Genomic DNA, 17,477 nt, shown 5'->3' on the forward strand with positions numbered 1-17,477 from the left:
GTGAGAGAGAGAGAGAGAGAGAAAGACAGTGAAGAAATGGTACATATGGTAGCATTACATTTAGAACACCATCACGGTTATATAAATATATAAATATGATTTAAATATTAAAAATATGATAAAAAATGAACAATTATCATATGAAGTAGGGTCAAATCTATATTATCATTAAAATCCATCCATTTTCCATACCACCTATCCTACACAGGGTCGCTGGAGAGCCTGGAGCCTATCACAGGGAACGCCGCCGGGCACGAGGCGGGGACACACCGGACAGAGAAATCGTCAACCCATCGCAGGGCACAATGATATACTATGGACAATTTGGAAACGTCTTTGGACATGAGGAAGGAAACTGGAGTACACAGAGGAAACCCCTGAAGCACGGGGAGAACATGGAAAGTTCGGACACACACAGGGTGGAGGTGGGATTGGGGGCAACCTTGGAGGTGCGAGGCAAGCATGCTAACCACTAAGCCACCATATAGCAGTAACGTAAATAGATTTCTTTGACCCAAATGGAGCATCTGTGATGCATACTACATTGACATTAGGCCACAGTGGTGTAACAAAGTAGAATTAAATATATTCTAGGAAATATTCCTAATTCACAATAGTGTATGTGTTTTTGTAAGATTTTACTGCAAACTACAAACACTACAAATGTCACCACTTTTTTTTTTGTTGTTGTTGTTGAATCAAATGGCTACTTTTACTCTGAATAGTATGCATCAACAACAAAAACTAAGTTTTACCATTTGTTATTATTGGCATGGCAGGATTTCTATCGAGTTTTATCCACTGCACTCTGAGAAGAGATGAGAACAGATTCATTTATTAGTCTGCCAATTTCTCTAGCCTTTTCTGAAATCACTGTAATTTTATTGTGGTGTATGTACTGTAGATGCAGCCGCAAGAAATTCAGCTTTGCGTCCCCTGAATCTTTCAGGAACTCATCTTACTTCCTGTATAGATGAAGTTCGGCTCTATTTCACGAGACAAATTTTGGCTAGTTATCCTGTATGACGCTTCATTATAGCCTGACAAATTACACTGGGGTCTACGCTAAGTAGTTAACTGTCGGCCTATTTAAATGTTTTTATTTAAAAGATAAAATAGATGTGTATATATTTTTTTGGCTTAAATACCCTCTCAGTAATTCTGTCAAGTTAGTTTATGGGTTTAGCTCACAGACATTAGCCTTTTCCTACCATACCAAACTGAACATAACTAGCATACACTGCGTAGACTAAAGATTTCCCACATTATTTCAGCTCTCTCAAAACTATAGAGTTATTCCATTGATATTTTGGTGACAGTAATAGGCCTGGATATTAACTTAATATCTGCAGTATGGAAAATATCGACCGCAGGACTCCATCCTGATAGAGATAAGAATAGAGAGATGAATCTTCAAAATGGGTTTTGCTTTCATAGGTATAATGGAATGGATATTGTGTTTGTCTTTATTCTTCATACTTTTATTACTATACCAATACATTATTGTTTGCCACAAAGAACATAGCAGACGGGATATTTTCACAGAAGCTTTTCAGCAAAGTTGAGGTCATAAGTTTACATACGCCTTGCAGAATCTGCAAAATGTTAATCTTTTTTTTTTCAAAATTAAAAATAAGAGGGATTATCAAAATTGCATTTGCTGAAGAAGCGATTTCACATGACAGATGTTTACATATAGTCCACAAGACACAATATTAACAAAATTTACACAAATGAACCAATTCAAACGTTTACATACCCTCGATTATTAACACTGTGTGTCGTTACCTGGACGATCGACGCCTGTGTGTACGTTTCGTGATCGTTGTTCACGAGTCACTTGTTAGTCCTGAGCAGTTAAACTGCCCTCTGTTCTTCAGAACATTCCTCCAGGTCCTGCACGTTCTTTACTTTTCCAGCATCTTCTGCATATTTGAGCCCTTTCCGACAGCGACTATATGACGTTCAGATCCGTCTTTCCACACCGAGGACTTATTCTCAAAAAGGCAACACAATACATTAAGACAGGATGATCGTTTGTTATGCTAAATTGTTACCATTTTGTCTTCTGGGAAACATGTAAAGACCCTACGCAGCTTCTGAAGGGCTTCTGAGGTCATCGTGTTCAAAACTTTACACCCCCCTGGCTCTTAATGTATCTTAATGTTAATATATCTATATATCTCAATCTCAGAGAGTAGACGACTACCCGAGCCATTTCCCCGAAAGCTACTTTTACTTATATAAGTATAATTGTGCATTAAGGCTATGTGCCTACCTCGAGAGGTTATGCTGCATCCTGCAGTGCTTCATTTAATTACAACAGCGTAATCAATGACTTGGAAAAATGTAAATCAATACGTTTTAGACCTACTGGCTTTGTCCTTTGTTAGATGTGATCAGTGCATAAGCTCAAATGGAAATCGTATATTTTCTAGTGTTTACACCTAAACATTCTTCATTCAAAGCAACAGAATTCATGGTTTGTGTTTAAAGTTCACATGCTTCACGCCTTAGTGGTGTATTCCTGTTAAATGTAATGGTTAACCTCATGAGAGCTAACAGAACCAAAGGCAACACAGCAGGGACGTACTGGCTTCTGTTGCAGATGACTGATTTCATTCTGTCATGTTGTTCCCAAAACTCAAACCCAACTGTCAAAAACAAACCAAACACAAGCCATGTTTATTTTATTTATTTATTTCTCTCTCTCTCTTTTTTTTTTAAGAATCTGGTGATCATCCTTGTAAATGCACTACAAATGCAAGAAAAAGAGCTTGCTTTCATCTGAATATGCATATGTACATGCACAAGTCATCTTAGAACACTGATGGCTTCCAGCCTGTTTGATTTGTAAAGGTCTTTTATCTATGGTTTTACACTTAAAAAAAAAAAAAAAAAAAAAATCTAAGAAAATAACACACAAGAAAATAGCAGAGAATTGTATTATAGGTCTGTCTGATTCTCAAATTATTCGACTTGTCCAAACTCATTTGTTAAAGGAACAGCTGTGTGTAGTGAGAGGTAGTGGCTTCATCATGCACATATGAGCAGATAAGCAGATCGACTCCACTGAGAAATATTCAAACACGCAGCTTTAATTAAATGTGAAGCGGGGAATACAGTCTCTGTGCGTGAAATCATTGTGTAGACACAGAGGAAAGAGAATCCCTCTTATTAGCATTACTGAATTTCTTATCCAAGACTAATTATGAGCGAGTGATGCGGTCTTTATATTCATATGAAAAATCTTTCAATTTATTCAATCCATCTGAAAGTAACACAATGTGGATTGCATGTGAGGAAAGTCATTTAATCCCCCCCCCCCACACACTTCCCTCCTTCACTTCGTTTGATGTTACATTAGAAAATAATGACTTTCTCCACGAAGAATGCCTTTGATATTGCAATTAATGAGAACCAGCAGGGGAAGGAGTCGGCATTTGAACTTCAGACCCAAGAGCAGCTATTCATCTGCATTACTTGGCCTATGTTTTAATTCAGCTGGAATTAACACTTTCAAACACACACACACACACACACACACACACACACACACACACACACACCTGGCACTTTGATGCAAATAGATTCCAGTGAACTGAAATAACACCATCATCACCGCCGACAGAAATTTGCCCTTTGATTTAAAAGTCATGAGAATGCTGTGTATTAAGGCCAAGGTCTAAAATAAAATTGGGGATACATTTAAAACTGAGATCATTTTTTTTTTTGCCAGCTGTTATGACTCCTCGATAGTCTTTTCAGTTTTCTTAAAGGCTTTAGCTTGGAAGAGCTCATGACAGATCGTGACAGGTGGGATATGAATATTCCTCAGATATTCTCCTTCGACACACCTACTACGACGAAGTCCAACGCCGCATCTCAATCCGCCTACTTATACTATACACTAAAAGTATGTAGTCTTTTTTTCAAAGAAAGAGTACATACCTTTGAGTGTGTAGCATACTAACACGTCAGGTAACGGGCAAGAACGTTGTTGCCTAGTTACGCACACTGTCATGGTAAACAAACTCCTTGTTCTACTTCAGCTTTTCTTCATTGGTTATTCCTTATATAATGTCATTTACCATTCCCTTGATTCATTTTTTCCCCCCACACTTCATTTACACCTCTCTAAAATGCGTCAAAAAGCAAACCGTCACGAAACGCCAACATTAGCTGAAAAAGTGTCCCCGGACCCACACTTCGAAAATCTCTCGGAAAGAGTAGACCATCCGGGTAGACCTTTGGGAACCTCATTTCAACCTACTACAATTTGGGACACACTAAGTCTAATCTCTGATACTATTTACCATCTACTGATAGTAGGTCCAAAAAAAAAAAAAAACAACCCCAAACACCCCAGAACACACCCTGGAGGTTGGATGCAGCACATCAGAATCATCTTTCAGTTTAAAAAAACAAAATCTCCAGTTTGGAAAGGCGGCAGTGAGATGTTATTTCTGATCCATTATGACCCGGGAGACTAAATGACTCTAAAAAGCCTGACGGTTGTCTTGTCATCATTGAAGCTTTCCATGCTGGCTACTTCAATGTGCTCAGCAAATATCAGTGACCTGTGACTGTAACCGTACTGTGAAATAAGTAAATAAATGGGATCAGAGAAACAGTTTGTTGGCTTTTCTTTTATATTTCGAGCGCTGATATTGTGAATCTGATTGTGCTGTAAAACCTGTGATAAAATCTACAAGTGTATTCAATTAAGTAGTACTCCCACTACGCCCTCATTTCAAAAGGATTTTATAGTGGGCCAGGTGTGATTACGGGTGTGTGTCAGTTCTGGGCGGAGAACGAGGTGGGGGGGCTTCCTGACACACGCTTGTGCCCGGGGGCCTCACAGAACTGTGTGCAGTCACTGAGTGTTTGTGATGCTGAATTTTCCGTCTGCATGACCATCTGTGTTGGAAAAATCAGTTTAGCTCAATTCAATTCACTTCTACAGCTGTTACATGTCAAAAATACACAACATTTCATGTGGAGCATCAGGTTTGGTCAAGAAACAATAAGATCATTTCAATCTTCCGTCTCACAAATACCAACACGAATCAAGATTCGGATTAACGAACGATATATTATGTGAAACAGTCTATTCGGACGGTTATCTAACATTTTTGCAGCCAGGGAGCTTTTCCAGTTCAAACACCCAGTTATACAGATATAAATATTATGCACGTTAGGCAATTTGTTCCACTTCATATGCCACACGGCCAAAAGTACGCCTGATCCTCACAGCCATATGTAGGTCTTTCCCCAAACGGTTGCCATAAAGCTGGACGCACACGTCTTTGAATACTTACATTTACGTTTATGGCATTTGGCAGATGCCCTTATCCAGTGCGACTTACTTACTGGTTTGGACTAAGTGTATCGTCAGTTTAAAACCCTGTCCGCGAGGTAGTATAGTACGAAAGACACAAGACAAAGTGCTAATTTAAGTACTTCATGAAGAGGTAGGTCTTTGATCCTCATTGGAACACAGCCAGTATGCTGTAGTATTAAGATATCCTTTCACTGAGGGACTAAGGGCTGAGCTCAAACATGTTTCAGCATGACAATGCACAAAACGAGCGCCATAAAGAACTCGAGAGGCCTGCACAGAGCCCTGACCTCAACCCCACTGAACACCTTTGAGATGAATTGGAATGATGACTGCACACCAGGTCTGCTCGCCCAGCATCAGTGCACAACCTCTTGCTCTTTTGTGTAGCTGAATGAGCACAAACCCCCCATAGCCATATTCCAAAATCTAGTGGAAAGCCTTCCCAGAAGAATGGAGGTTATTACAGCAGCAAAGGGGAAACAAATCAATATTAACGTCCATGGCTTTGGAAAGGGATGTTTCCATATACTTTTGACCACAGGGTGTATTTATTTATTTAATTCAGTGGAGCATAACAGCTTTTTTATGGATTAACTTTTCATCATGCATCATGCAGTGTGGTGTGTATAAAATGTAGATTTGAAACAATTCGCAACATATCGACACCAATTTTTTTTCTTTCTGCAGTTAGACATCATTAGCGGTCCATGCACTGGTGTTCATTTTTTTTTTTCTTTTTCTTACTTTTTTTGTTGTTGTTGTTGCACTAAAACAAATCACACAGCCAAAACTGTAAGGCGTATAGACATATATATTAACTCAGAGATGCCGTATTTCAATTGCTATTCAGAAAAAGGAAATGACTAAGGGGTGCCCCTTGGTTTCATCTCGACCATATGCATTAATTTCTGCCATGATAGATTTTTTTTCTGCTAACTTGCATAAATGTATTGCATAATTGATCTCCAGCACTCAACGCCATTAAAAAAAGGAAACACTGACAATGCTTTTCAGAAACACCACCTCTTTTCCATTTTCCTTGCTTTTTTCCCCCCTTTTTTTCTTTCTTTCTTTTTATTTATTTATTTATTTATTTATTTTGGTGAACACACCTGTGCACCGTGTGTGAAATTCCCCAGCCAAATGAGTGCAAAAGATTGATGACTGTCATGAAATCAGTATTTTCTGTTTTGCTGCTATGACAGAGCGCGAAATAAACGCCATCCTAAAGCACGCGCCCGGCAATAGGCCTGCGCACGTGTGTATGTCGGTGGATTTTGGGGCTCGCGAGGCTCTCCAGCACAATTATATCGTATAAACAGGCACTTCTGAAGGCTTATAAATCTTCATCATCCGGACAGCCGGTGAAATATGTGACTGTCCCCGGTGCGTAAATTAACGCGCTCCAGAAGCCCGGCCAATAAAGGAAGGCGCGCGGCGGGCGGGTGGCCGGCAGTCGATGAGCTCGCGGCTCCTCATAAATCACGTGACGGAGCGGATGAAGCGCGCGAGCGGCGGTCAGTGGCGGCCACCTGGCGCCTTCAATCACCGGGCGGACAGGTCAACCGGCAAAACACACCAAACTCAGACACAGAGAGCTTTCCACACCCTGCTAGTCCACCACATTAAAAGTGTTAGATTAAAATATATATATAATAATCCATAATAAGCTTGTGTACCTACTAATGAGGCTTAAAAAATGGACAACCAGATCCCAAAATCACCACAGGTTTTCCTCAAGACACGCCACTGTCCTTTGTTTTTATTATTATTATCATCCATCCATCCATCTTCTATACCGCTTTTCCTTCTTCAGGGTCACGGGGAACCTGGAGCCTATCCCAGAAAGCTATTATTATTATTATTATTATTATTATTATTATTATTATTATTATTATTATTATTATTTAAATAGCCTAGCATATCTAGGTTCAAAAGGTCTGCCACTCCACTTTGTACTTTGGTCCATTTTTCAGACAGCAAAGTATTTACCTTCTATTACTTGTTAGCCATGTTAGCTTTATTATTTCCTGCAGTACAAACCTAAGGAAGCAAAACACATCATGGCTGACTAGCTGCATCTAAAATCGAGCTTTTTCCTGACTTTAAATAATTTGAGTCAACATACAATATATAGACAAAAATCCTTGATGTAATATGAGTGTTTCTATTTGACTCTATATTCCAAAGCTTTAATGATCTTTTTTTATTATTATTTTTTTTTACTCTATCTGGAAAAAAATATCTTGTACAGAAGGCAATATTATCCACTATACAAGTGTGATAAAGAGGCAAGCTAACAATGGTAGACTGGGGTATAATATATGTATGATCTACATAAAACTCCATGCTAGTTTTATACTACTTATATTAATTACTCTTGTCAGTTTTTAAATCACCTTAAATGAAAATTCTAAATGGTTTCAGAGAACTTTCTGGACAGCTGGTCTTTACTGCCACCTGCTGTCGCAGTGCTACTGAGATTTTAGGAAAAGTCCAAGGCTGAACCACAAAGAGGAGTTCCTGTCTCCAGATTAAGGACTTTATCAATAATCTACGTTATACGCTCTTAAAAATGAAGGTTCCAATTAGAACCAAAAAGGGTTCTAATCAAGGTTTTCAACCTGATGCCATAGTAGAACCCTTATAAGTTACACAAAGAACCCTTTACTCTCAAGGTCTTTAGAGAACCATCTATTTACTGATGCTTTAACATAATCTATCAAATGTTATTATAAGTTAACATAAATTATCATGAGTTCTATAAAAAACAACAACAACAACATTAGTTAGCGCTTTAAGGAACCAAAGTATGGTTCTTAAGTGTGATGCCAGGAGTACCTTTTCAGTCCCACAAAGAACCTTATAAGGTTCACTTTAACCTGTAAAGGGATGATACCTTGAAGAACCGATATCCTACACTTCTCTGAAAATCTTATAATGAAACATAAAGAACTTCTTTAATCATCAAAGAACCATACAGCTCAAGTAAAGAACCCTATACTGTGAAAAATGGTTCTTGTGCGCAGAGCTTGCATGTTCTCCCTGGGGTTTCCTCCGGGTACTCCGGTTTCCTCCCCCAGTCCAAAGATGTGCCTGGTAGGTTGATTGGCGTGTCCAAAGTGTCCGTAGTGTATGAATGGGTGTGTGAATGTGTGTGTGATTGTGCCCTGCGATGGATTGGCACCCTCTCCAGGGTGTACCCCGCCCTGTGCCCGATGCTCCCTGGGATAGACTCCAGGTTCCCCATGACCCTGTAGGATAAGCGGTATAGAAGATGGATGGATGGATTTATCTGGGAAAAAAAAAAAAAAAGATTGTCAAATTGATGTGTTTGCATTTATATGTACAATTTTGCTAGCCAAATAGGAGAGTAATAAACTAGGGTGTATATATAGCATCTCAGTGCAGGTCTAAAAAAATAAAATTAAATAAATAAATAAATATTAAAGCAGGTTTTCACACCGAGTTAAGAATCACATGTGCATGAGTGAGGATCCTCCTCGCGCTGAGTCTGCGCAGGTCCACTGAGCATGCGCAGTAGGATATAAACATAAAGGCGCTGCCCAGCTGCCAAAATGACTGGCCTAAAAGCATGAGTAACGGAACAAATCTCACTTTTACGACAACGTCTTCATGAGACGTTATTTCTGATAACTACGATCGTTATCCGCCGCGACTCTGAAGTATGTTTTAACTCGTTTATTCCTAACTTTTGCGTGACACTCGCTTCAGTGTAAAAATTCTGCCTGCTAACCGCGCGTGCTAACTCCCGTCAAAGTCCACAGAACAGCTCGAGTCATTTCTATTAGAGCTGAAATTTTTAGATTAAATATAAAAACCTGCACAACAGATGAACAGATAAAAAAAAGATATGTAAATAATAATAATTTAATAAAGACTTACTTAGTAAAGAATTTCATTTAAAAAGTATAACTGTAGGAGAGACGCGATTTGCCGTTTGGACTGAAATATCGCGATATCACAGAAAAGGTCAATGTGAACTGAAGGTTTTTAAAATTTATTTCTACTCTAATGTTATGAATTATTTGGAATATTTATTATCGAAAAGTGTTTGCTCATGCCTACCGAGCCTCGCTGGTGACGTTCCTATATATATAATGCATGGTCACGCAGTAGTCGAACGAGATGATAAAGTCCTGGCCCATTATCCCAATGCTTATTGTTTGGTACTATTCATCATCCATTGATATCATGTTGTGTTAAAGTATTCTTTTAATATTCCTTAGGGATCATTATAATGGACACAGTCCTGAGCAGGCTGCGAACCCTGACCCCAGATGAGCTGCGGGAGGAGATCACAAGGGCGGGATTGAAGTGTGGACCCATAACTGCCACCACCAGGGGCATCTTTGAGAAGAAACTCGCCCGAGCTCTTTCGGAGGATCAGCCGGGAGAGTGCAGTAGTCCAGAAGTGGACGCCGGTGAACCCAGTAGCTCTTCGGACCACGCTCAGTCTCCACCAGCGAATTCAGAAGCGCTGAGGTTGGACGTGAGTCCTTCAACACGTGTTTCTGAAGATGCTACTCAACAAGCATCTCCTGAATCTCCCTCTTTATTTTATGGGGTTTTGCCTCCTCAAGACGATCCGTCGTTCAACGACGGTATGTTCATAAGAGACGTGATTGATCCCAGAACCCTACTTTTCTGTGCAGGTTGTCCTAGACGTGTAATAGAGGATGTTATCACTAATCACTTTCGTTTGGTTATAATCTGTAAACAGGATTATATTGTTGTCTTTTCTAACAGGCTTCCTTCATGTTTACGGTGACAAGCAGAAAGCACTAAAAGCAGTCATGACGATGAAAGGTGCACGGTTTAAAGGTTTCTATAACAGAAAGGATGCTGAGGACTTTGCTAAGGGCGTGTATGATGGTGGCGTGACACCCAGCAAAAATTCAGCAGACAAACTCCTGGTTACATTTACAGGTGGGTTTGTTCATCAGACAATGTTCTGAATATAGCTCATTAAATAATAATAAAAAAGGAGTTCTTAACATTGTTTTATTTGCCAGTAAAATGAAACACTAAGGGAAGTGCTGTTACTGGAAAGAAATACCTTCGGGGTTAATTAAAACTCCGCTTCGTGGTCGGCCACGTTACACCTCTCCGTCATTGATTAGTTTCCTTTAACAGCATGTCCTGTCAAGTTTTATTCCTTATTCCTCTTTAAAAGCTTATTTTTCTGAAATAACTATTAAAGTGTAGGCCACAGACAGGATGAAAAAAAAGTACACTAATATAAATGAATATTTCACCTGATTATAAACACATAATATTATGGCCTACTTTCTGTGGAATTAGTCAGGATGATCCAATTGTGTTAAAAATAGGACCCTTTTAGAGTTTACTTTGTGTTAGCAAATACATTCATATTTGTATTAGGAGCATGTTCTTAAATCCATGGCATTACTGACTTGTGTTATTATCAACTAATTATATCCAAGTCATGTGATGAGAGACTAATTTGGTGAAAAATAGCACATCTGTAAAAATGATTTTCATTTGTCCGTCTGCACTTTACTTCAATATGAATACTTCTTATTTATTTATTTATTTATCTAAAAAAAATTGTAACCCCAACTATAAATCAAATTAGCAGTAGTCAGGATGTTCTAATTTGCCCTTAATATAGCTTACTAAGGACTTTGATATATTTGCTAGCGAAAGATGCTCATTAATCTTTGTTATGGCCTGGCTTCAGCTTTTATTGCTTAAGTTATTAGACAGACGAGAGCCAAAAAGAACGGCACTAAAATTAATGTCACTTGGCTGTCAGTACCCAAAATGATAACCTTTGAACCCGTAATGAAAGCGGATGGTTAGTATGGTGTCAATTACGTGACACTTACTAAATACGTGTTCATAAACATGTTTTACTGCCGTGTGCAAGCTTTACTTGTTTACACTCACCAAATATTAGATGCAGACAGCAGAAAGAGAAAAACAACTGAAAAAACTAATACAATAGGGTGCGAATACTTATGAGTATGAATACGTTACCATGTGGCTTTGCTTGTAATGAGTGAATGAAAGTAGCTCTGGTCGGCATGGTCTCGTTTTTGTAATGATTCATATACTTTCTAGCGTTTTATTGATTATATCAATAGCAACCTCAGCATGGCTGTGAAACATCCATTTAATTAGCAGAGAGATCACCAACTTTTGAAACGGCATCTTTGGAGAAGGCTAACGAGTTCAGAAGTCCGCGCGTACAAGACCTGACGACAAAACTTAGAAGAGCCGTGGAGAATGGAGACCAAGTGGCTTTTAAAGAGCTTGTCTGGGGTAACCCAAGATACCTTATCGGGTCTGGAGACAACCCAACCGTTGTGCAGGTAGATAAATGGTAGTGTTTTGAAAACCCATACCACTTTCTTTTTGTTCGACGTTTGTCCAAAGAGTTCGGCGTACAGCATGGTTGCACAATGGACTTAAAGATGTAATGTACGTTCTGCAGGAAGGCTGCAGATACAACGTCCTCCATATAGCGGCAAAAGAGAACCAAGCTGAGATGGCACGTCTTATCCTGGAGACCCTACAGAGCCCGGAGTTCATGCGTCTCATGTATCCGGATGATCAGGAAGACATGCTCTGGCAACGAATCAGCTACATCGTGGACCTGTACCTCAACACGCCTGATAAAGGGGTTAAGTACTGTACAGATATTTTACGGTATTTTCTTCCCGATCGAACTCTTTGGTATTTATTAGACTACGTCTATGGTGGTGTTTCTACAGAGCAATGAGACGCCGCTTCACTTTGCCTGTAAGTTTGGATGTCCAGAGGTAGTGAACGTCCTTTGTTCACATCCAGACATCGATAAGAACCGTAGGAACAAGTATGGACAGATGCCATTTAGTGTAAGTACAGAATATGTAAATACAGTTTTTTTTTTTTTTTTTTTAAATTAATAAAACCTCACAGGTTACTTTCAAGCTGCAAGCATAATGTAAAGATTTACTGCTCAAGTCAGGATGTTCACATGGGGCTGTGTTGAGAGACGAGTTTTGCGCACTTAGTAAGGGTTTAATACGGAAATTATGGTGGAATGGACTGTACACGGGTCATTTGCATAATTGGAAAATCTGGAAACAGGAAGAGCGACTTAAATGCACGCGTAACCCGACTCTGAATACGCATACGTTTCCTCACGTAAACACGAACACAACTTTTAGACTTAAGATGCTATCTCTGAATACGCCCCATAATCCTGTTAATATCTGTTTTAACCGCGTGACGAAAAGACCACTGTTCCACCTGCCGTATTCATAGAGCTTATCGTCGAGAGGAGACTCGAGCTCTGTGTGTTTGCTGCCGTTGTCTTTCACGATATTGTTCCTGCTTTAACAGGTGATATGTGAACGGAAAAACAAAAATAAGGAAACTAAAGAAAAGATTCAGGAATATTTGCAGGGTAAGTTTGGAAGTGGAGGTAAGCGTACAAAAAAAGTTCAAAGGGGAAAAAATAAAACGCTGATTATTAATTTATTATTCTTTTGTCTCAGATCGTTTTTTCGTGCCGTTACTGAGAGCCACAGATAACACTCTTAACCCGGTGATCGGCGCACCCTGGGCTCCTGGCACCTCTAAATATCGCGATGCGTCACTAATCCCTGGGTTGATGGAGGATCCTAAAAACCCACTGATGACTATTAGGGCATTTGTAGGCCCTCTGAATTTATCCAAGGTAACTCCAGCCCTGCACAGACTTGACTACTTTTGGCATCTGGTGTGTTTGCGGTTGCCTAACCGAGCTCCTTCGTGCAGACAGAAGAGTTTCACAAGCTGTGGAAAACACCGCCTCGTGACCGAGCGAGATACTTTCATCACATTTTAAAATCGGATCCTGATCGAGGAGCGGAGAGAGTAGGAAGGTAGGAGTGTCGTTTTTAAAATTTATCATTGAGAAACCTTCATTTAAAGAAAACGCAACACTGAAACACTGTATTTGCATTATTCCTGTGACAAGTTCGAAGCTGTCTGCTATGACGCACAGCATTGTGGGAAGTGTATGAAACCGAGTTTAAAAAAAAAAGACCAATGTGTCAGTTTAAACCAAAAAGTTCTGGGTCAACTCAGAATTTCATTATGAAATACATCTTGGAAGTCATCGACGATCCCGTGTTGATTCTAAAAAATCAGTATGCAAGTTGTTCAGTGTGGACGTTTCCTTAAATGACCGTTAAGTGAAGTGATGAGTAATTTGAAGGTTTTGAGCCTCTGGTGAGTTCTTAACTTTCAAATGAAACGATTTAAATGCATATTAATGTGATTTTTGTTGGCAGGGAATTAGCGCACGAGATGGGGTACCCCTGGGCTGAATACTGGGACTTCTTAAATTGCTTCACCGATCTCTCCACAGAGGACGGCTTGAGCATGTTGGAGGATTATTTGAACAAATCCGTCCAGCAGAAGAACGATATAGAGAAGTGCTTTTTAGATTTGAAAAGTCCTGCTTCACTCACTGGTGAGAGCCAGTTTCACGGGTTTGACGAGCAAGCTCTAAAACTGTGTTCAGGTATAAAGTGTGCGTTTGAAATGACGGGCTCCATTTTGAAGTGACTTGTTCAGGACCTCATTGAAAGTGTAGCTCAGAACATTTGTGATTTTTGTAAAACTCGAGTGTGACCGGAACGCTGAGAGTGGAAGGTGCTGAATTGAACGGAGGATGAAACGAGTTTGTATGAATTTATATTCACGCGACTATCCGTAAATTATCTACGTTAAATGAGACGTTTCTCTATGTGGTCATTTCACAACATGTCATTAGACACAGGAAAAGGTTTAGAACGCTTTTGTTCTGTGAATAGATATTTCTTTTAGAGGAACGTACTTAAAGGAAAGACGAATTATTATTCAATAAATTCAAGTTGTTTACAGGTTAGGAGTTTTAATTTGTTGTTGTTGTTGTTGTTGTTGTTGTTTTCCCAGCTCATAAAAAGCCACCTAAAATCAGCACGCTGCTCGATGATCACCTGTCCCCTGTGACGTCAGTGGACCGAGACAGCCGGACTGAAGGAAACGGTTCCGAGTCTTTCGTTAACAAGTTTCCGGTGTGTGACCTCAGGAATGAATTCGAGAGGGTTGCCCTGGACCGCACTTCTGGCGCTGAGGATGCGACAGATTCAGGTTTAGGTTGTCTCCCTGGGTCTAGTTCTGATGGATTAGATGGAAGCTCTTTAGGAGCATGGGATTGGACCCAGAACGAGGAGGACGACTCCAGCTCGGACGAGTACCACACGGCGGATGAGGACGCTGACGCCGTCTGCCAGACCGATAGCAGTAGAGAGCCGCGTACACCACCACGGGCGATTCTGGACCGTACCGGTCCCTGGAACTGTGAGGAAGAAGAGCTCAGCAGCTCTGTGTCTTCCTGCAGTTCTTATAAATCCACACATGGCTCACCTCAACATCTCGAGGAGTTTCAGCCATGTGTTTTTCTCGCCGGGTGAGCTCCACAAAATTTCATGTGGAATGTAATTTGGGAAGTGTAGTGTTCTGGGGGGGGAAAGAACATGAGCTTAAGCGGTCTGTGTACGTTGTTCATTTGTGTTTGGTATCAAAATTTAAAAACATTCCAATTTATTTTTTAAAAAATATTTTATTTATTTATTTTTAACGATTTGTGTGTTGGTTAAAGGCAACCTGAGGCGCGCGGTGTGTTGAGAAACTTGAAGAAGGGCTGTAGGCTTCGCCACACAATCACAAAATAACGCCAGAAAATTGCCGTATTTTGCTAGGTTTTTATTGGCTGCTACATGCGTGTCTGAACAGAGCATTCATTGGGAACTAAAATGATCAATTGATGCTCGATAATGTTTTTAGTTGAAGGAAAAAAAAAAGCAAATGAACTCTCTAATCTCGGAAAGTAATTTGGAAGTAGCGTGCGTGCGTGTGCGTGCGTGAATATTTTATTCGCTTATAAAGGGACACCATAGCGAATTTACTGTGAAATGTGCTTGCTGTTTCGCTTTAGTGAATCTCCCAGTAAGCTGGACAGTCAGGTGTTGTCCGCACTGACCGGAATAGACGTCGACGAGCAGCGTTTTCCCTGCATTAGCAGATGGAGGAACATTGTTTGCTCATATCCTGAATCTCAGCAGCACCGGTAGGTAAAGCCAAGTGATTATTTATTTATTTATTTATTTATTTATTTATTTATTTATTCATTCATTCCTGTTTGCAGTCATCTATGTTCAAATGCAGCGTTTAATTCTGGTTTTGTCGTTCAGATGGCCGTGTATTATGGTTACGAACAGACACACAGAGAGTCAGACGTCCACTCCTCGCAGACTTACACACAGCTGGCTGACGGGCTCGCCCGGCTTCCTCCGCGTGAACAACTTCATGCCTGCGCCGTGTGTGTATAACCAGTCACCCAACAAACACTCCACATGCACTTAATTCTATAGCACGCTTTCTGTATTGCTTATTCAAGTCATAATCAATTATTTAGACAACATAATCACACTTAATCTCTTGAAGTTTAGCAATTCTTCAGTTCAGTTAGGTCAGTTAGGATATTTCTGTTGTCCCCCACCCCCATTTACTTCTTAATTTGTTGTTGGCCATTTCCCACCCACCTCTCCTGTGGCATACAACAGCTAGGATACAGCTGATGGATTAGATGGAAGCTGTTTAGGAGTGTGGGATCGGACAGAGCGAGGCACCGGATAGGGTGTAGGCTAACACATGCTTTTCCAAGACACGCAAAGCCAGCTAACCGCATCTGCGTCACAGGGCGGTGTAACGCGTTTGGAAGAATGCGCTATCCGCCGTCTTCTGCATACGTCAGCTCACAGTTGCCCACGATTACCTAGTGTCTCTGTGATCGAGAGGTGAGATTATTATTATTATTTTTTTATCACATATTTTTATATATCCCTCCTCCCACACGGAGATCACTGATTTTGCTCCCTTATACTCCCGGTCCAACTCACGATCTCTGGAAGACACTTTTCTGTAGTGCCAATTAGGATATTTAACCAAATTATGAGGAAAATGGTTGACTACATTGAAATGTAAAAAAAAAAGAATTGATCAATAGTTGTATGCTTTGTATAAAAGGTACATTTGTTCTCCTGTGGTCACTAGAAAAGAAAAATAGCTTTAAGGAACATCAGTACCACAGTTGACCAAATATTTGCATGGGAAGAATTCCTTAGTGCTCTGTACATAGTTAATCATCTTTTTTCCCGAACTTTCTGTACTACAGCACCGTACTCAAAGCAATATGCACAAATCAAGACCGATGTTTTGGGGGTTTTTTTTTTGTTTTGTTTTTTGCCAGAAATGTTTGTATTGCTGAGTAAATCGAGTTTATATGGAGTTTTTGTATTTAATGAATAATTCACGCTGCATTGCCTGACTGTTCACTGTGTATCATAAATAATATATCGGCTTGAGGAATTGCACTACAATTTTTCTATATTATGTCAATATTTGCCAAAGAGATGAAACATAATGTTAAATGAAAAATAAACTAAGTACACAGGCTTGCTTTGTCACAGGTTTTTCACGTCTTTTATAATACACAGCTTGTCCAGGTTGTTGGCAGAATCTTTTGTTTTGTGTGAAATTGCTATAAAAGATCAAACATTGAGCTCAGCAGTGTTCCCATATGACATAATTACTTCTGTATGCTCATGGGTCTGTGAAGATCCCTTCAGATGTGTTGTTGGATCTTGCTATAAAGGTAATGTTTACTGTAAAATTGTGCATCGTGTTGTGATAATCTGGAAACGAAATGGTTCTGGATACATTGAAGTTTTTCAATCATTCACCTTCAGTAACTGCTTTGTCCTGGTCGGGGTTGTGATGGATCCAGATCCAATCTTGGGAACACTGGGCATGGGAATATACCCTAGATATTAGCCAATCCAACAACCAACATGCTTAGAACACTATCTGCATTATTATTATTATTATTATTATTATTATTATTATTATAAGTGATCGTAATTGTAGTTGTGATTTTTCCAAATGATCTGTAATCTCAATTGTATCTTTTTTTTTTTTTTGCAAGGTAAATACCCCACAGGGAGTAAGAATTTAAACATTAAGACACAATCTGGCACCCAAAGTCACCCCCCCCCCCCCCCCCCCTCCC

The 17,477-nt window shown here is 39.8% G+C and overlaps 1 protein-coding gene and 1 long non-coding RNA gene across 3 annotated transcripts in view; both read left to right on the top strand.

Annotated features, from left to right (window-relative positions):
* LOC124629014 (uncharacterized) overlaps positions 1–607 on the top strand; it is a 1,789-nt gene extending 1,182 nt beyond the window's left edge. The window contains exon 2 of the long non-coding RNA XR_006983850.2: positions 209–607. This is a non-coding gene — a long non-coding RNA (uncharacterized LOC124629014). The remainder of the gene's footprint in view (positions 1–208) is intronic.
* An 8,263-nt stretch (positions 608–8,870) lies between these two features.
* LOC108277272 (ankyrin repeat and LEM domain-containing protein 2) lies at positions 8,871–16,864 on the top strand. Of its 2 annotated transcripts, none has more exons than XM_017489863.3 (13): positions 8,871–9,030; positions 9,595–9,969; positions 10,115–10,294; positions 11,513–11,703; positions 11,826–12,014; positions 12,106–12,228; positions 12,719–12,782; positions 12,874–13,055; positions 13,136–13,242; positions 13,654–13,835; positions 14,300–14,816; positions 15,345–15,476; positions 15,601–16,864. In XM_017489863.3, the coding sequence occupies exons 2-13, from the start codon at positions 9,606–9,608 to the stop codon at positions 15,770–15,772; spliced, it is 2,403 nt and encodes an 800-aa protein (XP_017345352.1). In that variant the 5' UTR covers positions 8,871–9,030; positions 9,595–9,605; the 3' UTR covers positions 15,773–16,864. The 2 variants fall into 2 exon arrangements, with proteins under 2 accessions (XP_017345352.1, XP_017345353.1); XM_017489864.3 differs by having other exon boundaries at positions 11,516–11,703.
* Positions 16,865–17,477: the final 613 nt, after the last annotated feature.

Source organism: Ictalurus punctatus, chromosome 16 (assembly GCF_001660625.3).
Source record: "Ictalurus punctatus breed USDA103 chromosome 16, Coco_2.0, whole genome shotgun sequence".
Lineage (NCBI taxonomy): Eukaryota > Metazoa > Chordata > Actinopteri > Siluriformes > Ictaluridae > Ictalurus > Ictalurus punctatus.

Coding starts and splice junctions, on each gene's coding strand:
- LOC108277272 (XM_017489863.3), top strand. CDS start 9,606: ATGGACACAGTCCTGAGCAGGCTGCGAACCCTGACCCCAGATGAGCTG. Junction 11,704..11,825: donor ACAACCCAACCGTTGTGCAG/GTAGATAAATGG, acceptor TACGTTCTGCAG/GAAGGCTGCAGATACAACGT. Junction 12,229..12,718: donor ATGGACAGATGCCATTTAGT/GTAAGTACAGAA, acceptor CTGCTTTAACAG/GTGATATGTGAACGGAAAAA.